The sequence below is a fragment of the Meleagris gallopavo genome, chromosome 2, assembly GCF_905368555.1.
Source record: "Meleagris gallopavo chromosome 2, MGAL_WU_HG_1.1, whole genome shotgun sequence".
NCBI lineage: Eukaryota > Metazoa > Chordata > Aves > Galliformes > Phasianidae > Meleagris > Meleagris gallopavo.
The window spans coordinates 34,521,181-34,547,725 of NC_139405.1; the positions used below are offsets into that span (position 1 = coordinate 34,521,181).

The 26,545-nt window shown below is 39.7% G+C and overlaps 2 protein-coding genes across 16 annotated transcripts in view; one reads left to right on the top strand and one right to left on the bottom strand.

The window, feature by feature from the left end:
• The window catches only part of SDCCAG8 (SHH signaling and ciliogenesis regulator SDCCAG8), a 104,194-nt gene extending 94,296 nt beyond the window's left edge, over positions 1 to 9,898 (bottom strand). For 3 of the 8 annotated variants that reach the window (XM_085219630.1, XM_085219628.1, XM_085219629.1), the window contains exons 1-3: positions 9,616 to 9,892; positions 1,727 to 1,906; positions 1,509 to 1,591 (exon numbers count right to left, since the gene is read on the bottom strand). In XM_085219630.1, coding sequence (XP_085075756.1) covers positions 1,509 to 1,591; positions 1,727 to 1,906; positions 9,616 to 9,682 — 330 coding nt within the window. In that variant the 5' untranslated portion in view covers positions 9,683 to 9,892. Of the gene's footprint in view, positions 1 to 1,508; positions 1,592 to 1,726; positions 1,907 to 9,615 lie in introns of all 8 variants that reach the window. The other 5 variants (XM_085219627.1, XM_085219626.1, XM_085219632.1 and 2 more) reach the window with 3 other exon arrangements.
• Positions 9,899 to 10,236: 338 nt separating this feature from the next.
• CEP170 (centrosomal protein 170) overlaps positions 10,237 to 26,545 on the top strand; it is an 89,529-nt gene continuing 73,220 nt past the window's right edge. For all 8 annotated transcript variants that reach the window (XM_085219616.1, XM_085219617.1, XM_085219620.1 and 5 more), the window contains exon 1: positions 10,237 to 10,465. The gene's annotated coding sequence lies outside the window, so the exon portion shown is untranslated. The remainder of the gene's footprint in view (positions 10,466 to 26,545) is intronic.

A 26,545-nucleotide genomic window follows, 5' to 3' on the forward strand; every position in this document is an offset into this window, starting at 1 on the left:
TGAGAAAGGGAGAAACAGCAAGAACTTCTAATCTTCAGTTCAAGAAGTAAATATGCCTCTTCTGCCAAAACATATTACTGCTTGAATAAGCACATCTACAGAACATAACCATCAACCAATGCCCAAATGAAATTCACACACTATTTATTATTCATTTTAGACAAATGTTGGAGGGTATTTTCTTCTGTGAAATGAATATTGAAGTATCTTGAATTTTAATTGGTATGCATCAAAGGATACACCTCTAAATGTTCGTTAATTATTGCTGCAGAAATACGAGTATGTCTGCAATTTTCATAGCCACACAGAAACACAGGAAAATGTCTAACAAATATTTATCAAAGAACGTGATATTTTAAGATTCTGTAACTTCACAGCATTTACAGCTAAGAACAGTGTACAAATTAAACAAGAGTGTAACTAAATCTATTATTAAAATACCCTTAAAATCACAGTTGAAATGGTTTCACAAAAAACATAGCCTCTCTTTTATCCTATTAATAAGAGTCTTTGGTCATCTGAAAATAGAATTAATTTAGAGCTGACATTACACAACTATTTTGCATATTGTAATTCATTCTGATCTAATTAATTAGTCTTAAAGGTCCCAGATGTAATTTTCAGGAACTAACTCTGAACAGCCCGACACCTAAGTCTCCCAGACCTCATAAAAGATTCAGAAACCTACATCTTTGTTTTTTAAAAATTATTTTTTAAATGTTCACAATCAAAAATATAAATATACCTTTAAAAAAATTCATGCTACTATCGGGTAGCTATTACATCTTATACACAAAATGTGCATCAGAGAAGAAGAGTAATTGGTGGAAGATGTTTTATGTTCAACAGCGAGTTACTAAGATCCCCTGTCCAACATTTAAGATAAAAACTTCAGGTTTTAAAACCAGAACTCTGTGGCATGGGGGTTGGAGCTTAATGACCCTTGTTTCACCCAGAACTACAGTTGAGATAAATGCAGGGTTTTCGAGAACCATCCAGAAAAACACTTACAGAGTAGACACTAAATTTGTAATGTAACCCACCTAGGCTGAGTGCATGTTTTGAGAGCATTTCTGCTGCAAGAAGGATAAATTTGAGAAACGTGCATAACGATGTCCTTTCCACTTAGTAAACTAACTTTGGCAGAGACCACTGCATTTTGTTACAGAGCTACTATACTTGGTGCTACAGGGATTGACTATCCAGTCAATCCCAACCGTTTCCAAAACAAAAAGGATGAACTTGCAGTTAAGATGATGAGAAAACAAAGTAATGTGGACTGTCGTCAACACACATGATCAACTAGAAGGAAAAGCCTAAATCAAGCATCTGGGATTTTTCTTCTGCTGTGGCCATAAACATACCAAGTTGAGATCATATCATTGAGAATCAAAATTTCAGAATGTAAGAATGGCTCAGGAGCTCTAATTCTTCCAGGACAGTAGAAAACATATCACAGCATGCATGCCATTCATTCAAATAACACAAAGAGACAAGAAGAAACATACTCGGAATTGCATCTTCCTCCTTGATGGAGAGTCTTCACTTTCCATCTTCTCCTGATGTTGCAACAAAATTTTAAGTTGATTAACTAGGAAGAGATAAAAAAAAAAAAAAAAAACACACTGGTTATAAGCAATAATATTGATAATATTGATAGTACAAATGGATAAATTTATTCTTATTTCTAACATTTTTAAGCTGTTTGCCTTCAGAGTAATCTTACCTGCGTGACTGTGCTGTAGTTCCTCCCAGGGTGGATTCCCACTGTCGTCACTGCACCTGTCCACATCATCACTGCCCTTGTCCACAGAGGACTGGTCAAATCCAACTTCATCCTTACTCTCCGCAAAATGTCTTTCCTCCAAGGCATACTTCAGCTGATGGATACTTTGATTGGCACGCTCTGCAAACAATTACATCATTAGCCAAAGCAGACAACATAAAAGGAAATATTTTAAGTTGCAAAAAATTGTGACAACTAAGTGCATTCAGCAACTGTCTAACTTGACTCCTTCATTTTAAGCCAGCCACTGAAAGCAATTACATAATGTAAACAGCCAAAACTACGACAGGTCACAACTTGAGGAAGCAACATTTACTACATTTCTAAATAACAAGTTATGAACAGAGTGTCAGCCTGTCAATACAGTATGACTTTATAGCAGCACAAGTAGCTAGTATTAAAAATTGCCACTACAAAGCTTCAACTATAGTCATATCTTACTATATTTCAAACGTAACACTCATTCTATATTTCATATAACGCACAGGATCAGACTCTAAGGATATCTTTAGTGATTTCTCATGATGATACCTTACATGACAAAGCAATGCCTCATACAACTGAAAAATAACTGAAATAAAAATTCAGCAAATGCAGTCAACATGAAACAGAGATTAAATAAAGACAGATGACTTCTGAATGAGTGTAAAAAAATAAATAACACTCATTCAAAACAAAAAACACCTCTTTCCATATAAACCAAAATACTCTATGAACCCTTTCAAGAATGGACTTGGGAGTGATACAATAACATTCTTTTCTCATTTTCAGTGCATTGTACTTATTTTCTTTTTTATCTTTCTTTTTATTCTGCTAACTTCATAAAAATAGAAAACCAGAAATGCCACGTAATACCAATGTACCTGAACATTACCAGTATGTCAGAAAAGAAACTGGAAAAATTTGCAGACCGAGAGGTGAAAAATGAACAAGGAATTAGAAAATACGAGCCTGGCTTTAAACAACGTTAGTTCTGTTTCACACTGTAGGACCTCCGTCAGTTACTTCTCTTATTATTTCTTTCCTACCATCACCTATGTATGAATGGAGATTAGTAGTTCATTCCTCTTCCATTTACGTGGCGCGTACATAAACTAGAGAGGACAGATAGGAAAGCAGCCTAGAGGAGTATGGTTTTCTGCAACAACCAAAAAGCAGAACCTCTGGGCTCTGCTGTAATACCAAGTGAACTCAGAAACATCTACCTGAAGATATATTTTGAATATTAAAAAAAAACTTATTAAAAAAATCACTGTTCAGCATTTGCTGATAGAACAAGCAAATGTCTTACAGTGTAATAAATGCTGATGATTAAAAATATTAATAGCTCCTTTCTTCCAAACAGCAAAGTGAACAGCAATTCAAGTTGGAAGCTAAGTATGTGTATCCAGCTTCACTTTATCTATCTTCTTCAAGTTCAAATACATCATCTTGACTAAAGTTAGGAAATACTTTTTTTCCCTGACTGTAACGGCTTTCACAGTCCTTTTCTTTGCATTGCCATAACTCACCTATAGTTCATAAAATATAAATAAGACACCAAAACCATTTTATTTAGGAAGTTTTCAACCCAGTGTGCCAGCTCTGTCTCACATTTAACTGATGCTAGTTTTTCACAGAAGCCTGAGCTGCTTCTCACATATTAATCTTTCCACAGCGCTCATTTTTAAAGCCCATTAATCTTATGACTACTCTTACCTCTTCTGGTTTTCAGGTACTCCATGCTTTAACCAAGATAGTGTAAGAAAAGAAGCAAAAGCACATTTAGACAGTGATAATTTATTATAACAAACCCAAATATATTTCACAAGGTGGTGGCTCAGGCAAGAGAATCTAGGTCATACATTTTTCTATTTGCTAATGGGCATAATTAAGTTATCCATTCTTTAGGATTACAAGATGTTATGAGACTGGGAGAGTTAATTGACAAATGGTAACTGTATCTCATTGATGCAAGGGCTTGAATATTTAGTAAACTATGTTGCAATGAGTAGTTGCCAAAACATATTCAATGTCAGCTAAAGTATTATATGGAGAGTCATTTGATAACTAGAAAATGCACCTAATTTTCCTGTTCACTGTAGGCCTCTGTCAGAGAACCCTGAATTCTAATTTTCCTTCTGTAGCAAGTGGGGAAAAAAAAGAGTAAAAGCAAAACAAAGTACAGTTCCATGCATATGCTTTCTTCCATAAAATAAAGTGTGCAGGAATAGTAGTGAAACATAATAAAAACATTATCTGTGACACGCTGATGTCTATTTCTCTCGGCTAAACATTTCCTGTCTCTGGAAGAATATCCCCCATATTTTTGAAAGCTTCATTAATATTTGACAAAAGTTGCTTAAATGCTTTCTGGTTTCATAATTAAAAACGCTGCTGCTATAAGCAAAAAGCTCACTACCGGGAAACTGGGAATTAGGAGCTGTCAATACCAAACAGCTAATGTTTCATTTGAGTAAGAATTGAATTGGACATATAAAAGGTAAAATGTACAATTTTTTTCTAAGTACATCACTTGGGGGCATTAGGATAAAAGAATAAACATTAAAAAGTGGGAATGTACACACTGTTGCTTTTATCAATGTAAAAATGTTCTTTCTAAGCATGAAAGAAGCAGAAAGAACCTCTGTGGATGCAAACTATTGGAGACCAAGGCATCTTTACTTAAAGATATCACAATAATTTTTAAAGTGAATTTAGAAGCCATAAGTTGCTAAGTGCTAGCACAGTCAGTCTACTTTTTCAGTTAGCTATTCCTATAACAGCACATTTTACAAAAGCAGCTCTCAGTAAAAATGCATTGCCCAAAACTGCCTGCATATCTATTGTCGTATTCTTTTCTGCATTTTAAGACTTTACAAACAATATCTAAGAATATATTTCCGTTGTGTGATAAAATGTCATTGATGTGTTATCTCCCATAGGCAGAGCTAAGGATATAGATGAATCACAGCATGGCTGAGGTTGGAAGGCACCTCTGGAGGCCATTTGGTACAACCTCCAGCACAGACACCACATCCAGTTGTAATACGAAGATCTCCACAGATTCCATACACAAAAGACTACTGATTGTGTTAAACATTCAACTTTAATTGGAAACAAATCAAAATGATAACATAATCTAGGATTTCTGAAAGCAATCAAATCTAATATGCAGATACTATCAACAGTGGGGAAAGAAAGCCTTGATCTCTGTTTTTTTTCTTACACTTTTTCCCCCTCCAGTACTCATTAAGATTTTTATTTTTTTTTTTTTAAGTTGCCTACAGACATATAAAAGTAATTATAATATTTCCTACACTAGAGAGGATCTGATCCAACTTTGTACTACCCATTAAAATTTACACTTGAAAACCTGCTTCACAAAATATTTCATTTGTTTCCTAGAATGAAAAATATGAAATGTCAAAATATGTATACAAACTCAATTTCAGAATTTCTACAGATAACTTATCTGGACTAAAAAGAAAATTAAAAAAACAAAACAAAACATTTTTTAACTGATAATGTTTTTTGTTTTTCAGTATTTAGTGGTCATGGCACCAAGGCAGCTGGAGGTCAAGGAGTGTTCGAACAGCACTCTCAGACACAGGGTTTGGATCTCGGATGTGCTAGAGTGGAATCAGGAGTTGGGCTCAATGATCCCTGGGTTCCCTCTCAACTCGGGATATTCCATGATCCTATCATCATGAAAAAACACAAGCCAGCAACAAAACCCAATGCTTCTTTTTCCTTTGACATATCAGCTTTCATCTTAAGTATCAAACCCTGAAGATATATCACTGGTATCCTTTTTTCAGAGAAGTATCTTTATATAAATACAATTAGTACAAGGTTTTTTTTAGCAGCATGTCACTACTACTGTAGAATGTATTTTGTTCTTTTATTAAACTGGAGATATTACTGATGCATTCAACTTGTCAAATAAATAAATAAGTAAATAAATAAATAAATAAATAAAGGCTAGAGTCAAAACACTGAAATGAAATTCAACACAGAAAAGCTTGCTGTTTTTCCATATAAGTAGTACTCAGCTTTGGGGGAAGAAAAAAAAAATTGTGAGAACAATACATCACTGAAAGGAAAACAGAAAAAACAGAGAAGGCATTGAACCCTTTTTGCACCGCCTAAACAAAAGATGTTTTTTCAGGCACTGCCCAAGACTGTCTATGAAGAGCAATTCTTCAAATGAAAGCACCAAAGTTACCTCATTCATGAACTCGGAAGTGTCACAAAAATACTCTAAGATCTAATGGAGAGCTTAGCACAGGAAACAACCATCCAGAACAACAAAATTGGCTGCAAGAGATGGAAAAAACTCCAGCTGGTAGAAGTGTTAAGGAACAGACGCTGAAAAAAAAAAAAAACAACTGCAAAAAATGTTGCTTTAACTATCATCTAAGGACAACTGTCTAGTTTGTTTCTTTTTAATAAGACTGAAATGTAACTAGTAGTATTTTAAATATTTACTGGACAGAGGAGCAACTGAAGGAACTGGGGTTGTTTTGTCTCAAGAAGAGGAGGCTGAGTCTTCACCTTATTGCCCTATTCCAATTCTGAAAGGTGCTTACAGTGAGAGTGGGGTTGGTCTCTTCTCACTGGTGACAGGACGAGGGGAAATGGCCTCAAGTTGTGCTAAGGTAAGTTTAGGCTGGATATCAGGAAGCATTTCTTTACAGAAAGGGCTGTTAAGCACTGGAATAGGCTCTCCAGGGAGGTGGTTGAATCACCATCCCTGGATGTGTTTAAAAACTGTTTGGATGTGGTGCTCAGGGACATGATTTAGTGGAAGGCTGTAAGAGTTAGGGTAGTATGGTTAGGTTGTGGTTGGACTCGATGAGCTTTAAGGTCTTTTCCAACTTAAGCAATCCTATGATTTTCACAGGTTGATTAAAAAAACCTTCCTTCAAAAACAATGACTTGCACTCACCAGATTATTTTATAATATTGAAGCATGCTAGCTAGAACTGATTCTTTCTGACCATTCAAACAGTAGTGTTCATGACACGGACAGAGCAGAAGGCTCACAGGACATTCATGCCATGACCACCAGTTTTTATAACTGATATGACTACAATAGTACAACTCTTACTCTACAGTAGAAAATAACTTTCTTCTCTCAAGGATAACTTTTGAATATAAATTCTATTACCTCCTTAATACTTAGAAGTTCATTTGAAATAGTTTCAAGTGAAAGTTTACATAGTAACCTAATAAACCCACTACACAAATACCACCCTCCTAATCCACGTTACACACAATGGTAAAGACTGTAATTATACAAAGTCTTAGATTCATCAAGAAAATCCCTGTTACAAAGCCTTTAGTACTTCCATCAGAAATCCCTCTACTGGGCTCTAGGACAACCTGTTTCTCAGTCACACTTTTTGTCTGGCTTTCTGCCTTCTGGCTATTGTAGTTGGCTTGCTGAATACTTGGACTTCCCTACAAACCAGTCTTCTGAGGCAACTCTCTTTACAACAAAGGACACTGCACTGAAGAGTAACTGGTAATCTTTGAGAACTTACACACCCTTTCATCTTACTGAATAAGGCCATAAAATGATTTTTCAGATCTCCAGAATGAATGGTATTAACCTCCCGCCATGTATCAGCCTGCGTCCAAGAGGAACTGTTGCAATGCATCAGCCAGGATCCACATAAGGTCAAGCACTGCACTTCAGGAACGCTGCATATCAAAAACATTAAAGGTGCTAAATGCTACCTGAAATTCCAGAATCCCAATTACACGAATTATGTGAACTTGTACGAAAATCCCAAACTACGTAATTAAGACTGGAAAAGAATTAGGTTCATCAGCTCATGGAGCAATAAATCCATTCATTCCACAATGAATCATAAAGCTAGTGGGACCGATGTGAGCAAAAGAGAGAGAAGTGAAACAGCCAATAGAAGGCTGTGTTCTGAAGCAATTTAAAAACCACAGTGGATCCAGTGTGAAGCAATCCAGTCAGAGAAAGGGAAAATCAAAATAAATTGCATGAACAGAATATATGCATCCAGTCATTCTATATTATGAGCTCCTGTAAACAGTCCAAGATGCAAGATTCTTGAGAAAGGCCCTTTAAAGTTACATGAAATTTAAAGCCATCGCCTACAGCCTCCAGATAGCTTGGTACAAATGCATGCTTTGAACTCTACATGTTAAAAGCTTATAAGCTCGTCATGACTATGAAGATGTACCTATAGATATACGACAGTTCCCAAGCAACTCCAACAGATTTTCTAGTTGATGGAAAGTGAAATTTCAGTAGAACAGTTTAAATGCACAAAAAACCTAAGACAAAATTAAAAAAAAAAATAAATGGAGCTGTATTGCAAAATGCTACAAAAGCATATTTTAATGAAAAGCCTGGTCTGAATCAAGACAAGAACCAAACTTACCAAACTTACCAAACCACACACGCAAAAGAAATATCAAATATGTTAAAGCTTGGAGAACATAGGGAAAGAAAGCATAGTAGGCTTGAACTCCAAAGGTTTTTGGCTTTTCCTGCTGTCACAGCCTAAGAATGATAAGAACAGCCTATTTTGAAGGCAGTTCAGGCAGTTCAATGTAACCACTGTAAACATATATTCCCACATGCCCCACCAGGATCCAGGTTGAACGGAGCAAGTCGTGTACTCTGGAAGTTAAACACATTAACACATCTCCTTAGATGAGAACGAACACAAGAAATCTGCCTTCTCCACTGCCCGCATGCCACCCATTGGGTTTTGCAGTGATTCAAAGGCCAGTACTAACTGAGCTTCAATGCCTAAAATGAAAAGGCAAGACAGGCATGGCACACTTAAAGAACAAAATAAGCCTGGGGCAGAGTGGCTGGAAAGCGGCATAGAGGAAAAGAACCTGGATACATTTGTCAACAGCTAGCTGAATGTGAGCCAGCAGTATGCTCAGGTGGCTAAGACCGATGGCTTGTATCAGAAATAGTGTTGCCAGCAGGAGCAAGGAAGTGATCATCTCTCTGTACTCAGCTCTGGGGAAGCCACACCTTGAGTGCTGTGTGTTCAGTACTGGATCCCTCATTAAAAGAAGGACACTGAGGCCCTGGAGTATGTCCAGAGAAGGGCAACAAAGCTGTAAGGGGTGTGGAGCACAAGTCTTACGGGAAGCAGCTGAAGGAGCTGAGGTTGTTTAGTATGGAGAAGAGGAGGCTTAGGGGAGACTGTACTGCTTTCAGCAACTGCCTGAAGGGAGGTTGTGGTGAGGCAGGGGTTACCCTCTTCTCCCAGTGTAACTAATGATAGGACTAGAAGGAATGGCTTCAAGATACACAAGGGAAGATTCATGTTGGACATCAGGAAAATTTTATACTCAGAAAGAGTAGTAATGCATTGGGACAGGCTGCCCAGGGAGGTGGTGGAGTCACCATCCTTGGAGGTGTTTGGAATCATGCGGATGTGGCACTGAGAGGCACGGTTAGTGGGATGATAGGGATGGGTTGGCAGCTGACTATTTGATCCAACAGGTTTTTATCAACCTTAATGATTCTGTGAAGTTCACTACAGAGCACCTCAGAGATCACCACCAAGAGAGCTGCAACTTGTTAAAAACAGCCCGTGCGATCACACAGGGCCACAGTTTACCAGACGCAGTACTTTCAGGCTCGTTCTAATTTCACTACAAGTTCTGACTCCCGCAAGTACTTGATGAAAACCCCAAAGCTCAGGAAAGCTACCTCGAGCCGTTAGCAACGAGCGGCGCATTGCCGCAGCGCGTCCGACCACCGGCGGGCGCCCACCCAGTGCCGGCCCGGGCAGGAGCAGCCCTCCTCACCCGCCCACAGCTCCGCGGGCCGCGCTCACCTCGGAGCCGCCTCTGGTACCGCTGCAGGGATTCCTCCAGGGCGGGCTGCCCGCGAGGCGTCCGCATCGGGACGCCACCGACCGAACTTCCCGGCGCCACCCCGCGCCACTTCGGCCCGCGCCGCCTTCCCGGCTCCCAGAGGAGCCGCTACGCCCACGGGCAGCCTTCCGTTGCTACAACGCCAACTACCAGCCACAGCCAAGCGCCGAACGGCCGAGCTGTGCCACGCCCCCAGCTACACGGCGCGCGGGGAGACCGTGGCTCTAACCACAGTTCCCAGCAAACGGCGCGCCGCGCGGAGCGCGCTGGGAGGTGTAGTCCCTACCGCGCACTCAAAGGGCAGTGGGAGAAGAATACGCACTGCTTCTCTTTTCCCCTTTGTTGTGGCTCGCAACTGTCTTCGCGCCTGCGTACTGCGCACGCTTTCCGCCTACGTCCCCGCGCCCGCAGTGGCTGAACACAGCGCAAGTCCCGGTACGGTCGAGGGGGCGGATCCACGTCCGCCTCCCACTGCCGCGAGCCGTGGCGCGAGTGGAGCGCTCATCGCGCTATTGTCTGAAGTCGGCGCAGGCGCAGCTTCGGCCCCGCGGCTCGGCCCTCTGCGTCTGCGCGGCGCCGTCCGCCCTCCCCCCCCCCCGCATTGTGTGAGCTCGGGCGGCGCCTGCGCAGCGCCGTGCCCGCTCTGCCCGTTAGCCGCTATGTGCAGGGAATAACGTTGCCGCGGTTGCCGGAGGAACGCGGAACGGAGCGTCCCGCCCCGCCCTGCGGGGCCGCCGGTTCAGCGAGCACTCGGTGCCACTACTACCAGCAGCGGGTCGGCCCCGCGGCGCGGAGAGCCTCCTCGGAGGGGTGAGTTGGGGACTTGAAGGAGAAGCGGGGCTGGGGTCGCGTCGCCCATTGTGTCAGCGGGCGCCGGGCGGGCTGCACCCCGCAGCGCGGATCCGGTCGTAGCCGCGCTCCCCGCGGGGCCCGGAGGCCGCCCCGCGCCCCCGCCTCCATCCGCCCTCAGCAGCGCGGTGGGAGGCGTGGGGCAGCGGCGGGGCGGGCTGCGGTGCCGCCCCTCTGGCCCGCGCCGCCGGCACACCCCTGAACCGCCGCTGCGCCTCCCTCGGGGTCCGAACGCGCCCCCGGCGGCGGTCATTTGACGGATGGCGTTGCCCGGCGAGACGGGGCGACTGATGGAGAACGGCCCCCTGCGCCCTCTCCCCATTGTGCGCGCCCGCCCGACGAGGAGGGTCCTTCGCTCCGCGCCGTCCTCCCGCGCCTCCTCACTTCTCCCGCGGAGAAGCGCGGCTCTGTCTCTGTGCGGGCGGTTATGGCCCTCGCGGGGGCCCTGCGCGGCTGACAAAGCGCCCCGCAGCGCCCTGCTGCCCGTTACGGCGTCACGCGGGGAACGGGCTGTGGGTGCGATGCTGCCGAATGGGAGACAAAAAGAGCAGCCCCCTTGTGACGACCTGGGGAACACAGATAACATCCCCGGCTCGGCGGTTTGAAGGTGTTCTCTTCGCTGCGAATTTAAATATCTCAGGGGTTTGCAGGACGAAAACGTGCTGCTGGCACCGTGGTGGGCATAGCCTTCCGAGTGCCGCTCGAGGCTGTGGCCCAGCGCTTGCCCGTGTGGGATGGGGCGCCTTGTGCAAACTGAGCTGAGGCGTGAGCACATATGCCGTGATTTCCTGTGATTGATTTCCTCTGGGAATGGCTGTCCAGATGCTGAGGAGCCCATCCTGCGGGGAACTGAGCTGTCACCATGGGAGCTGCTCAATTTCAAATCTTATTTAACAAAATTTTTGTCTGAAAGGGGTCACGAAGCCTGACTGGGTGGGGAGAAGAGTATGGCTGAAGATGCATAGAAATCTATCAAAAGCAAAGTCATGAGGTATTGTGGGTTTTTTCCCCTCATTTTTCAACTACTTAAAAGTTATTTGTAAGGGATTGGATACAAATATTTTTTCACTCTCCTTTTAAGAGAAATATTGTGGCATATAAGTAGGTACCAAGTTTCCTTTCTCATGGCAGTGCAGGGATTTCTTTGACCTCTGTTTGAGATGCTTTGCAGGTGCTGCCTGCCTCCCTTATCTGGTCATGGTGGATTTTGCAAATCGGAATAGTTTCTCACTATCTTGTGCCTCCAGACTGTGCGAGACGTGGCAAAAAAGATTTTAGCAGTTCTTTTGTAACATACAAGCTCGAAAAGAACCAAGTTATGAAAGTAAACTGCAAAAGTTGTACTCTTACGGGTGGAAACTGGGAGCTTCCCTGAGTGACAAGAGCCCAACCTAAAACATGAGTAGCTGCAGAAACTGATTTTGAAATTCCATTTCTAGTTTTTTGCAAACACAGGCAGAAAGGGCTTAATGTGAATGGATACCAACGTGTCTCCTTGGGTCCCTGAAGAGAACTATTGCAGTGTAAGCACAACTGGCTCTGCAGGCAGAATGACACTGGAGTAAAACAGACTAGTTTTACTTAAACCAGAAGGCCAATGGAATCTGAAATTCTGTTTTCCCAGTAGAAGATGTTGGACAGGAGAGCCAGGCATTGAGACTCTTTGGATAGCACAATGGCACAGATTCTATCTGCGTCTAACGTCTGTGAGCTGCTCTCTGTAGAACACGCTCCTTGTTGTGGTAAATATTGGCGTGGCTGGGACCAGGAAACTGCAAATGAGGGAAGAAAGTCCTTTGTCTCTGAGGGATGGAGCTTCTGTCTGCTGAAGTTAGGTGCGTGTCTGTTCTACAGCGTCCTATGACTGTGCCAAGTGAGCCTGGGAGGTGTCTCTCGCTGCCTGCCAAGTTTATAATGCTCTTACAGAGCACCTGCGCTCCTTCTGGTCCTGTGTTTGTTGTTGTATCTTGCATTGTCATGTTCCTTGAACATCTTCGATGGAGTGATGCACAGATAGCAGCTTCCTTCTGTCTGCAGTGCTCGTGCTGCTCTGGGTCAGAGTCCACGCAGCGTGCTGAATGAGGCGGTTGTCCTGGGAAAAATAGAGCATGATCACATGGCTTGAATGGTAAGGTATAATGTATGCAAACAAGACTGAGAGGAAAGCACAAACTACTTAATTAATCAGCTCTGTGTATGTCTGTTGTGTAGACACAACATAATATTAAAATTACAAATGTTTGGTTCACTTTTATAATTTAGTTTCTTCCACTCTGTCCTCTTAAAGCTGGAAGGCTGTTTTTATTTTAGAGATGCATTTCTAGTTAGAGGCCTTAAGACACTTTGTTTAATCTTCAAAAAAAAAAAAAAGAACCAAAACCAACCCATATATTTTAAATTAATGTATATTTTTTTAAAATCACACATTATGTCAGAAGCAGTTTGTCCTAGAAACTTCAAATAAAACCATCAAAGATGTTTCAGTGGATTGCCAATGATTCTGAATTGCTTTGTTCAGGCTCTTAGATGGTTGAGTCTTTAAGATGAGGCAGACTGGCACTTGCCCATCTCACAGTGGCTGTGAATGAAGCAGTTGCACTCACCTGGCCCTCTTACACTGTGAAAAGTTGATTCACATGACTAATCCAGCCAGCTTCTTTTCTTTTTGTTCTGTTTGACCTTTTTTTTTTCTTTTTTTTTTTTTTTTCCACTTGGGTTAGCAAATTAAATTATTTTATGGTGTGGTCAGATGAGTGCTGGAGCAAGTACACAGAATGGGGACAGCAATGTCAGGTCTGGAGGAAGGCAATATTCCCTTTTCTGGTAGCAGAGATTCATTTGGACTGCTTGGCTGTGCTCTCTGACAGTCTCCTAGTTGCTGCAGAATACTGCAGACAGGAAAGGAAATGTATATATCCAAGAAAACCATCAGGAGACTGGTTTTAGTTTGATCATTAGTCTTTGCTGTTCTTTATCTGTGAAAGGTTTACATCTGCAATGTTCAGAACGTGTAACTGAGTGAAAAATAATGTTTCTCTGAGTGTAGGTATGTAAAGAGAATTGGAATGAGAAGTGGTTCTGCTAAGTGATGTGGCCTTTGCATAAGAATGTGTGAAGAAGTGTGTGGTCTTCTTTTCTTTAAAATTATATTAAAATGCTATTTGTGAAGAATTTGCTTTTACTCATTCCAAACAAAAACATCTTTCATTTCATCCTCTGAATAGAATACTCAATAAAATAGGGTATCTTTTTCCTACGTGCATCTGATATATCAAATTTGTTTGTGCTCATTTTGTCCCTGTAGAAATGGCTATTGAAAAACAGGCTTCCCATTAGCTAGGTGCTTTTCAGAGCTCCATCCCCACCCACTGGTGGGCCTCACAAGCTGACTCACCGCCAACAGCTGCAGTCCTCTGACAGTCTAGCTTCTTCAATTTGTTCTGCTGTATTTGTCACAAGAATTGGTGTTCTTGTAACAGGTTCATTTGTCTACCTCCTTCCAATCTTGTTATCTAAAATCTTATATTCCGAACTTCTCCGTGAAACTAAGACGATTGATATAAGAATCTGCTGAAGCCTATGGGATGAACTTTCCAGATTTGGTATTATTTCGTACATCATTCCTGAGATTCTGGTTCTGTTCCTTTTGTTTCTTTTGGAAAGTACAGCAATTATTGATCTTTTCAGTGAAATAGAAAGAGAAGTGATACCACTCCCTGGCGTTTCCAAGATACTTCTTTGTGTGCAGGCTATTTTGCTGGTCTTCAGCTGTGGTTCTGCATGAAGAAAGAACTGAACTTGCAGTCAATCCATTAGCTAACCATTGTGGTCTGGAAGAAGCAGTACAGTGAATGCATTAAATCAGATGTACTTAGAACTCATCCCTCAAAATGACACGCTTAAATAATTTTCTTAATGATCTTTCTATTCAACTGCAAATACTCGGCTATCTAAGTAGGCATTCTCAGTAGGCCTTTTCAGCTATCTTTTATTTATTGTCTTCTTACATTTCTCGGAATAAAAATCCAAGAAGTCAATATGTCATATCTCTTCTGTTTTCTCACCAATACACATTTTTCTTGCTTTCATTAATCTCACTTCTCACGCTCATCAACCACCAATGACATAACTGATAATTTAGCCTTAGGCTGCTATCAGTACAGGAATCTTGATGTCAGGAATTATTATACTTAATTTTTATATTTTAGTTTACTAGGTAAAATATATAATGAATAGTATTGCTGCTTAGTTTAAATTAATTTTTTTATTTTGTAATTTTCCTAAGAACATAAGAATGGCCATGTTGGGTCACAATAGAGGTCAATCTAATGAGGCCTCCATGAAGAGCTATAACCCAGTGCCTAGGGAGAGACAAGGAAGGTGTAGGCATGTATGTTATCTTCTAAAACAATGCTAGTCTCTATGTGTTTTCTACTTGAGACTTTAGAGTCAGATGTGGTTTCTATTAACTGTTACTCTTTCTACTTGATTTGCTTTTCTTCAGCATTGTCTTTTCAGGCAACAAGTTAAAATTGTCCCTTTTTGTTTCTCAGACCTTTATTTTTCATAAACATTCAGCCTTATACTAGCTTAATTTAATAACTAAAATCTTTCTTACCTCTTCTCATTATTAAAGATAGGCAACTGCATTTTTTTGAGGTTAATGAAGATTATGCTCACCCATCTCCTCTATATATGATATATATATATTTAATCATACTTTTTTCAAAAAGGAATAATCATATAATACAAGGGTCAAACACTTCCTATAAGAATTATTCTTTTGGATGATTGTCAAAGCACAGCTCAAATTTTAGCTTTTAAATTGGCTCTAAAACTGACTACTACAAATCTGTTTTGAATTGCAAGCAGAAAATGTTGAGAAACCAGATCTTCTTTTGTAGTTTAGCTCCTTTGTTTGGGTCCATAGAATCTTGAAAAACAAAAAAGAAACCACACCAGAACTCGTTAATATAAGAATTATGGAATCACTTGAGTATTTTTTTGATATAGATAATACCACCCTCTCTGATCCTTCCTTTTTTTTGTTGTTACTATTACAGTTTCTGCTGATAAACATAAGAAAATGCCTTTATTTTGGCTCAGTCTGTACCAGCTTCAATCATGAGCAACTTCAGTAGAAGTTGGTTCAAAATCTGTCAGAACTTACACCTGCTCGTTAAAATCAATGTGCTGACTTTTAACCACTTAGATCACAAATCCGGTAGCATGTTCCCATATTCAGTATTTGGGTGGTTTTTTTAAACTTCCTTGGCCAAGGGAAAGTTGTTTGCCCAGTCTTGGTGAGGTTGGAATGTCAGGAACTACAGCAGCTCTGTGTAAAAGATGGTCCTACCATATACAGAAGAGCAAGGCCCAGTATAATAAAGCTATTGCATTATATTATTTTGCTCACTGTAGAAAATGTATTGCTTTGCATTTATGAATAGTGTCATCTTTTTTCCAAAAGAGAATATTTGCTTCCTCAGCATTTGCATCCTCTAAATTGCCACGTATAATTATCTTGCATATTGAGTGTGCTATTTTCTTTTTAATACCTTTCCTTATGCAAACACCTTTGCTTTTACCTTTTTTGTGGTCTGATGGAATTTTCTTTACCACACTGCATTAGCAACTTCAACACTCAAAATTAAACATGCTGTTGGTGTGGCGTTGCTAAACCTGCAAATGGCAACAGTCAATGTCCTTCCCTATGACTGACAGTCCAGAACCTGGTTTGCATTGTTCTCTTGCAGGCTTCTCATTGCAAGTGTATCTAAACGTTGCCTGGTTGCTTGCTTTGAGGAATTTGATGTTTGCTGGCGAAGTGAGGGCTGGGTTACTTAACAGCTTCAGTTCTGCATGACTGAATTACATTTTAGTATCCACTCACCAAAAAAATGTTTTCAAGTTTTCAGGTTTTCGTTTGTTATTCTCTGAGCTCTGTATTATTAAAAAGCAAGATTGGTTTTTCTACTACAGCTTCAGACATTGCTTTCATGATCTTCACTTCTATTGGCCTTCTTTATGCATCCTAAACAATAGGTTTTCAATTGCTCCAGTTAATATTATTGGGTTGTTTATTCAAATCTCTGATAAGGTGAATTCATGTCTACTTTTATTTTTTTCCTGGGCAGCATATAGCATGTGGAGAAGTCTTGTAAAACATGGCAGTTTCAAAAAAGAGTATCGAGACATAACAATGAACCAGGATGTCTTGAGTCATTGCTTGCGCAGTTGAGGCAAATTGAAGCCTTTGATCGATTAAAAATAACTAGATGATCTGTTATTTCAGTGCAATTTGTAAATTAACTTTAAGCAGTAGTTTAGAAGGCTTGTGTTAGTAGAATTGGATCCTTGAGTTGCCATGTGTTGTGGGTCTTTCTATTTGATGCAATTTCATTCCAAAACCAAGAAAAGCTCTAGGCAGAGCTGTTTTTATCTAGAGGGCTTTGAGGGTGGCTGTGCTTCTGAGCGTCTATGGGTTGCTTCATTTGTATAGCTATTTCCCATGGGAATTCTTCCTTTCTTTCTTCTCAAGGTATTTATTTGCACTTTGCAGCTCAACCTAATGCAGCTTTAGAAGAAAGACTGTTAGGTTGTTGTGAGATGGGAGACGGTAAAGATTTCATGACTGCATTGTGATGTTTTAAGCAACCACTAGGGCAAGTGCAAAGCAAAAATAAAAACACGGACTAAATATTTTAAAAGTATGTAGTTTTCTTAATTATTCATCACAGATTCTAAAACTGTCAGTGGATATTATTACATTAATATTTCTTATGGCTATTATTTAAAGTAACCATATTTTTTTATATATGGAAGAAGTCAGGTGAGGTGCAAGTGGGTTTGATGTAAACAGCCCAGGTTCTCATAGCAGCCTATGCAGAGCTGACAGCAGACTGTCTTGATCCTGCCTTTTTCTCCCAGCCCTGGCTGCACACCCCCATTCCTTTTGCTGTGGTGCTAGGCTTGTGTGCTCACTTCTGGGAACGCTTCATCTGTTTGTGGGAGCTGAGGAGTGAGGAGGAGTTGGTTTGTCACCAGCTGAACACGTTGCAGTAGCTCAGCTGCACGGCCACAGCCATCTTGCAGCCAAGGCAGAGGGAGCAGGCAGGGCTGGGATGGGGTGGGAGGGCTGGGATCCTGACAGCAGCAAGCCTGGTTTGGGCTGATGCGGAACCGCAATGTCTTCAGTATATCATTAGTGTAATGAGAGTTACAATTGTTAATTTCCTATTGGTCGAATCTTCCTCACTAAGGTTGAAAATAAATAGCAGAGTGAAGCTGTGGGCACAGAAACAACTTATGGTGGGGGAAACTAAATATGAACTGTGTCAGCTTCTCATTGTAACTTCCGCTAGGTTATTTGAGATTTGCTGCAGTGGAAGTATGGATGCATGCATGAGCAGCTAATGAGGAAGAGATGCCATGCTGTAAATTTATATCCTGTACTGCTTTTCAGAAGAGTTACTATAATTAGATCCTTAACTATGTAAGTAAGTTTCAGACAGTGAAATTTTGGGCACAGACTGCTCCAATCTTATGAAAAATTCTGAACATAGCACATACTTTGGAATTTTTAATCCTTTCAGATATCAAAACTCGTATAAGAGTTTGAAAATAAAATACATTTTCTCTAAGTTTGGGAAAACGTCTGAATGAAAACACTTTGACCTTGGCGAAGGAGGGAGGAAATTTGGTCTTTGGCACTACATTGTTTATACTTTTTCTTAGTATTTACAGTTACAGTATTAAAAGAGAATTGTTTTCTTGTGGTGGTTTACTTATTTGTTTAATTTCAACTGCTTTTATGTCTGTGGAAGCCTGTAGATCAGTAACGGCAGGTATGATTTACAGCATCCGTTTCTAATTGAGATTGACTTTCATGAATTCTTTCAGTAGCATGGTGGAACCACCTTCAGTTTGAAGCTAGTGTGTTTATACTTGCAATAATGTTGCATTCTGTTAAATGTCTGTGCCCAGACTGATGGCTCACAACCAGTCTGTGTTGTGGACTAAGTAGAGGGAACATTTCTGTTTCTTCCACTTGTGTCTTCCTCCTTCCAAATGTAAGCACATGGAAAGTACTTCCAGGATTGAAGGGAAAAAAGCATTTCTGAATTTCTGGCAAAACTGTGAGAGCTCTTTGCTTTGATTCAAAGCAAAGCAATCCTATTACAAGAAGATGGAGAGAAAAAAATACGTAGAAGCAGCGTCTACTTTTGTAGAGATGTCTCTCAAACTGTGCTGGACTTTAATGTGAATGTGTGTTCTTCCTTGCCCACTTGGTTGAGAACCATCACTGTTCTATGGAGAACAAAATCTCCCAAAGGCCAAGAAGAGAGGAGCCACGTAGGCACGAGGTGGCCAGCAGGCAGCAAGGAACCGGTGCCTGTTAGTCCCATAGCAGTGATTCTGCCAGTGGGATGATGAACTTGTTCTTTTGATCAGTACTGAGTCCTCCATTCCCCCAAAGCTGATAGCAGCCTTGCATCTTTGCAGTCTCCAGCTCTTGAAAGCTTGCTGGCAGGAGAAGCAATTGACAAAAAGAGTGGCTGCTTAGGTCAGGTTTTTTCAGGGAGCTAATGATTTCGGTAAGAATTTTAATTAATAACTGTGGCAGAAGGAGAAGATAGTTAAAAGACATAAATCCTAGTTTGTTTTAAAAATATTCTTGCTTGAAGAGAGAAATATGCTGCTTAATATTTTTAGGGACAAAACAAAATGAAGGCTCCATCTGTGCTGTTTTTAGATTAAACATCAGAAAATAGTAGTCTTGCATATGAAAGATATGCTAAATAAATATTTACCATCTCCTAAATGGGACATATAGAAGAGGTGAAGTCTGGGAAGAGCCAAGGCAAAATAAACAGAAATGCAACACTGATTTGCTCCAATATTTTAAATGTTGTAATGTATTATGCTATCAGGACTGTTGTTCTCTGGATGCCAACTGTGACTTTTATAGCATGGAAACCCGGAGGAATTTAAACAGAGGATGTGAATTGTTCCAGCTTGAAAAAAGGGGAAGTGGGATGATCAGTCTTAATCAACTTCTGGTGCTTTTATCCGCATTTATTTTGATGATAAATGATTTAAAACATGTCTGGTAAACCAGAAGACTGTATCTCTATTGCAATAATGTGGTCGCTGTTGCATAATATACCTCTTTTTTTTTTTTTTTTTTTTTTTTTTTTTTTTTAATGCAGCCGAATGCAACAAAGTTCCCTGTTAATCTTTTTTGTTCTCGTTGGAGACATAAAATGAGACTTTTGTAGTAACTGTGGATATTTGAAACAAAGAACCAAGACAACACTGGAACTCTTCAGTGAGATACTGGTAGAAGGGATGACTCAATTCCTTTTTGTGGATGGGGTTAGAGCACTACTTCCTCTTGGTTCTGTGCCTGGGGTAGTATGTGTAGTTCGAGCTCTTGCCATTTAGCCTTTCCTTTCACATCTCTTCCTTCCAGCCCTTTATTTTAAGGCAATAAAAGTAAAGTTGCCAATTATTGAACTTACAAAGGTAAATCTCTGTCTGTTTCCTTCCATAGAACTACTTCAATTCCAGATTTCTCTCTATTGAAAGACAGGCTTGTGTTCATTTAATAGGTGTTACAATTATTTATTTTTAGCATACTTATGAAAATATTTTCTAGTAGTCTCCAAAGGAGAGATAGCAATGTGCCTGCTCAGTCAAGTCCTTGCATAGAAATGTCAAGCTGCCTGTACTCACTGCATTTGTTTACAGTGAGAATTTCACATGTAATTGTTTACTGTATTTAGTAAATAAGAGGCAGTATAAGAAAGAATTGAGATTTATGCTGTAGTCTAATAGCTGTATTCCTGTTTGTTGGCTGTATACAACAAAGGAACGAGCAGCCACTGCAAGCAAAATGTGGAATAGCTCCTCTCCAGGGAAGCCATTTCCTAGCTACTAATTACAGACTGCTTTAAAATCTGAAGTGTAATTTATGCTGCTTTAAAGTCTTTGTAATAGGTTATATTTATCATTAGGCCATCAGTATTCTTATTCGTTGTGCAAATGACTTACTCTATGGGTTTTTGGGGGGCAGTTGTTTCCATGTGTTCATACGTTGAGAAAGTGTTTGTGTTGTATGCGTCATTTTAAAGTTTTATTTTATGGGAAAGGAGAGAGGTGGGAAAGGCAGATGCACTAAAGAAATGCTGTAGCCCAAAATATAAGGCTAGGTTCCTTCTGCATGATCTGAGATGTGACTAAAGAACTTTAACAAATAATTAAAACCCTTTTCAGCTTTATTTTTTTCATGAGTCTCCAGGAAGAGTACTACTCATCTGGAGATCCTAAACAGTGAGTGCATAGCATGGTTCTGTGTCATTGTCTGAGACTGTAGTACATTGGATGGATGTGGAGATCAGTGACATTGATGCCAATAGTTGTCCTCCATGACTACTGTTTTCACCTTCTGTGTGCTTTTGTATCGAGTCAGGAAGTAAAATGGAACTGAAAAATGAAAGGTAGATATTAAAATTACTTAATATGTTTGTTTTCATTTTGCTTTTTTATTCCCTTTGGAAAATATGCTTATCTTTATACCGACAAAATAAATAATTTGCTGTATTATAGAAGAAAAATTTTGAGTTCTTTTGAACGTAATTTAATCTTACTCGGTATCTTGGGACATGGAATGTATTTCACAATTTTGGGGAAAGTGAAATCACTACCCTTGGGAGGTTAAAAAGTCCAATTTTCTTTGTAAAGTGCTATTTGTTTTCTCAGTACTGGTCAGGACTGCGGTCTGTACTTAGCCAATGCAAATAAAATCTCCTTTTTTTACGCAGCGTGCAAAAGAACTTGGAGTATGCCATGTGATAGAGGCAGTGAGAATGGGAAACAGGGGAGGAAGACTTGACTACATCTTGATAACGTTCTGCCTGAATGCAGTACAGTTATTTATTTTCTCGTTTGCCTATCTTGGCAATAATATAATCTGATAGTATAGTCTGATTTGGGGGTTGGGGAGAAGGAGGGATTTCTGTAGCTTTATTAAAAGAATCTTCAAGGCAATTTGGTTATGGCCAGCTTCTTTCATTCGCATGCTGGCTGTGCTGTTCTCTGTGTGGTTTGCCTCATTTAGTTATGGTGATATAAGAAAATTTCACAATACTTCTGTGTGCATTTCCTTAACTGAAATGAGAATGATGGGCAAAATGTGAACATTTGATTGTTTTATTATAAATTAAGCTACTTTTAGAGGCAGTCTTTAATTTATGCTTTATTTTAACTGTTTATTGGAAGCATCTTGTGAGAAGCATTGCATTTCAATGTGGGAATGCTGCAAAGAAGAAAATTCATGAGATCTCATTTCTTACTTATGCCTGTAAGGATTAGAAATGCAAATTAGCCAGCAGTTGGCTTTAATAAATGCAAAATATTCTTATTATCCAGCTCAAAGGTTAGAATAAGATAGCTTTTTTGAAGTCTGAAACTCGCTTTATCCTGGTGGCTAATGCCAAGTATGCTTTTAACAATTTGAAATCTAATGTTTCAACAATACCTTCATATTCTAGAATGTAAATATTTTTTTCCTTCAAGTACCCCTGATTATTTTAACAGTATGCATAAGAGACTGACATTGGTTGTGAAGGACCAACCATGTACAGTAGCAGCCTTGTGCAAAATTTTCTAAGTGGTCTTTTAAGAACATGCATGTTGACCAATATTATCAGTAAAGGTTCCTGTTTTTTTTGTTTTGTTTTGTTTGTTTTGTTTTGCAAGCTGCTAAATTCTTTATTTCAACTGCTGCCATTACCTTTGTTTCATTAAATTGTTCTTAATAAAATTCTATCTCCTAGCATTACTAAGAATTGCTGTCGCTTCAGTTTGGTTTTGCCCTTGATATCTTCTGAATCTCCCAGGCTTTCTTCCCCCTACTCTCTAGAAAAAGGGACTTCTCTAGCAGGAAAAGGCATGACTGTCTGCGTAGTTCCTCTAATGTTTATCTTCCCTTTCTAAGGGTGCTTTACATGGGAATGGAGATTATTTTTAAAAACTTTGTACAAAGACTTAATATTAGACTTTGTTTGTTACAGATATCCTGATTGTTTATTCATACAAATAATGTTATTTTGCGTACTATGACATTCAAACGATTGATAGCTGTCAAATAGACCTTTAGTAAAATTTTTACAGTACCCGTATGTTGATACAAAAGAAAAGATTTTGTTAGGTTTTTTTTCTTTTCTCTTTATCACATCAAAAATAGGATACAGACTTCCAAGTCATTACCATGGAATCACCATGGTTGGAAAAGACCTCCAAGATTGAGTCCAACCGTCCACATTCCACCAATATTTCCCTACTAAACCATGTCCATTAGTACTGCTTATAGATGTTTCTTGAACACTTCCAGGGACAGTGACTCCACCATCTCCCTTGGCAGCCCCTTCTAGCACTGGACTGCTCTTTCAAAGAAAAAAAAAATTCCAAACATCCAGCCTGAACCTCCTCTGGTGCAACTCACAGCCATCCCTTCTAGTCCTGTCACTAGTTATGTGGGACAAGAGGCTGGCCCCACCTCCACAACCTACTTTCAGATATTTGTTGAGATATTTTTTGCTGGGCCTTCTCTTCTCCAAACTAAACAATCCCAGCTCTATCAGCCACTTTCTATAGAACTTGTGCTCCAGACCCCTTACAGCTTTGTTGCTCTTTTCCGGATGTGTTCCAGGGCCTCAGTGTCTTTTTTGTAGAGAGAGGCCCAAAATTGAACACACTACTTGAGGTGTGACTGCTTCTTGTCCCTCAAATTTGTCTCGTCTCATGTCTCTTGTCCCTCAAAATCAAAAACCTGAGCAACTTCTAGTTCAGCCATGCTGTCAACAGAAAGAAAGGCCTTATTTCAGTTGCTGTCCTGACAGCTATTTCTGTATGTAACATCAGTAAAATTGGTGGGTATAATTCTGATCTGAATGGTAGGGAGAAGATATTCATGCAGCCCCATGGCTGTAGCCACATCACAAGACGAGGTGTGCCTCTGTCAGGCGGTGAGACAGAGAGAGGGTAGGGTCTGACTGCCTTTGGTGGAAATCTCAAACTCTTTGAATGCAGGAGAAAAGTCTCGGTCTATCCTTAGTAGCATACGCAGCCAGAAGGCTTGTGTCTTTTTGTAATTAAAATATGAGGGAAGAAATGTTTCTTCCCACAAATGCTGCTGCGGAATTTCCTGTGATAATCTGACTCTAGGGCACCAGACTGGACCCTCTTGGGAGACTGAGTTTTTATCACAGAAAGCACTTCATCACCACCAACCAGAGACACAGAAGAATGCAGCGCTGATGCGTTACTGATCTGGTGAAATGCTAACTCTTGTTTTAGATAGACTTAGACAATGGGTAATCTATAATGTGCTGGGTGTGTGTTAATAGAAGTATATAAAAATAAAAGGGAAAGGGGGTGACTCTGACCTCCCGCTGCTTTGTAAATGCATACGCTTGCTCAGATTTTAATTTCTGTTTTATTGTATGTATTAAAAAAGAAGTGTCCTTAAAATTATTTTTAGAAATATCTTCTTGTATATCAGATCTTGCAGATGTTACAAGTAAACTTCATCTGTTTAAATAAATAAATAAAAAAAAGCTCAAATAGTTTTGTAGACTTGAATTCAAAGAGGCTTAGGTAGGCTTAATTTGTTTTTTCTTCCCTTTTTCTACTGGGGGGATGGGGGAAGAAGAAGAAAAGAGGAGGGAGGAGGAGACAAAAAGAGGAAAAGAGCATTTTTGCAGGGTAGTGGCTAACAGGGGCTCTTTACTCTCTGCGATTCCCTTGCTATGTAGAATTTAGTCACGATCACCTCTCTAGATAGATGCTGGCAGAGATTTTAGGAAAAACAAGGCTTCAATATGATTTTCTGTTCATTCTTCAGGGAATTATAGCCTTTTTCAGAGCTTTGAGCAAAGATGGAATGTGTTATCTCAAAAACAGAATGAAAACCTGAGGCTGTTATTCAGTTGTCTTATGTCTTAAATTTATTAAAGTTTATCTGACAAGCCAACAGACTAAGGTCTGTGATTTATTCATTTATTTATTTATATTCAATGAAGCATTACAGATAGAGGCAGTCATCCTGTACATAGTCCTGTTCCCCATTTTAGCAGGGTAAGTAAACTGAGCGGATGCTTCACTTATCTTCCCTCGGGTTTCCTGTATTCTTCTACATTACTGGTTTTCATGTTTGCCATCTAGTTCTACCCTGTTATATCAGTGTAACTCCACCATAATTGTGTAAAAACTTTAATGAAACTAAAGATTTTCTTAAACAAAAAAAATGTCATTAGCTATGATCTTAACAGCACTTTACTGTTCAGGACTATAGATACCATTTGAATGGTTCTGGAGGGTTCCGTTCAGGTGAATTTTTCCCTTCAGCAAAATATTTGATAATGTAGCAATTGCAGCTTGTTGGACAGATGTTGAAAATCTGGAGTCCTTTTGGTCAGTTTTTGTGAGTATGTGAGCATCTTCACTATGGGACATTGCAGAAGAGTTTCCTTAGTTTTAAGCATAAGCTATTTGTTTATACTTCCATCCATTTGTTTGTTTTAAATTTTGTTACAGCCTTGTATAACTGTAGTTTTATTAACTTCTATGCCTATTGTCAAGACAGAGTGAAAAGCCTATTGACTTTATGCACTGGTCCAAGCATTACTTGGGCTGTGTCTTTTAATTGTGCTACACTTCTTTGGAAGTATCTTGTGCTGCTTGGCAAGCAAAGATCAAGGGTGAAAGTCTTATTTCCCCTTTTGAAGTACACTGTCTGTGACCTCAGAAAGTCACCAGATGTTTTTTTTTCCTTGAATTTAACTAAAATACTTTAATTCTATATGGGTTTAACAATATTCAGGAGCAACTCTACAAAGTACTGTTATGTAAGGAATTGCTTTTATTTTCTTTATTAACAAGTTTGCTTAATGGAGTAACTGCAGAAAATAGAATAATTTCAGCCAAGAGACTCTTACTTGTGGAGCTCTCAATCTCCCATTCTGATATGACAGAAATGTGAGTAATGAAAGCAGGCGATTATGAAAACACCAAGGATAACTTAATGACTAAAACATCTAGAAGCTACCCTACAGTATGAATTTTTATTTCTAGTTCATGTGATGGGAGATAAGCTATTTACCTTTAGTTTGGAAAGGTGGTCTTAATTTTCAACAGTCCTACTCCCATGCCCTTCAACCTTACTTTTAAAAGAATTGTTCAGTGTTACAACAGAAATCATTGAGACCATTTGAACACCTGTAGTGGTGTGTCAAATTAGGTGTTTTAAGATGAAGTGCTGTTGGTTTTAGAACTCAGTCCAAAATTAAGAATCTATAGTGTTAAATGGGGAACAATAGTGAGACTGTCTTTTTATTATATACCCTTTGCAGAGATGTTGTGGAGCTTTTGCCATAAGTGTTAATGAATTTCTTGTGCTGTGATGATGAGCATGGTAGGTCAAGTCAGTGGGAAGTTAATAATTCATGAAAGATTTTAGTGATATGCAATAAATAAGGCACAGTACAATCAAATGATGAGAAGGGGGAAAAACTGTCATGATCTGATTGTCAACTGATTGCTTTAACACAAATACGGTAGAGATCCTGGTTAAACTATTACGCGGTGATGTAGTTAAAGGTTATTTTCTAATAATGTATGTAAGTAGGTTAATTATGATAGTGCATCAAATGCCACTTGTGATCCTGCCTCACAGCAGTGTTTTACAGAGTAGGTTTAATATTATAGTCGTGTTTTCCACTCATCTTCCTAGAGGTCAGTTGGTTACCTTTACAGGTTACTTTTTAATATCAATTATATTGATGCAGAAATTTTCTCGGGGTTGGAATTAGATTCACTTTTTTCTTTGTACAGCATGGATTTCACTGTTTCAGTCAAAAACAGAACTGTTGGCAATAGGGTTCTTAATTCCCTCAGACAGTTGGTTCAGCAGTCATGGTGGGCACTTTCTGATGGGCATTGTTTGCTGACAGCATTTTTTTGTGAACTTGGAAACAA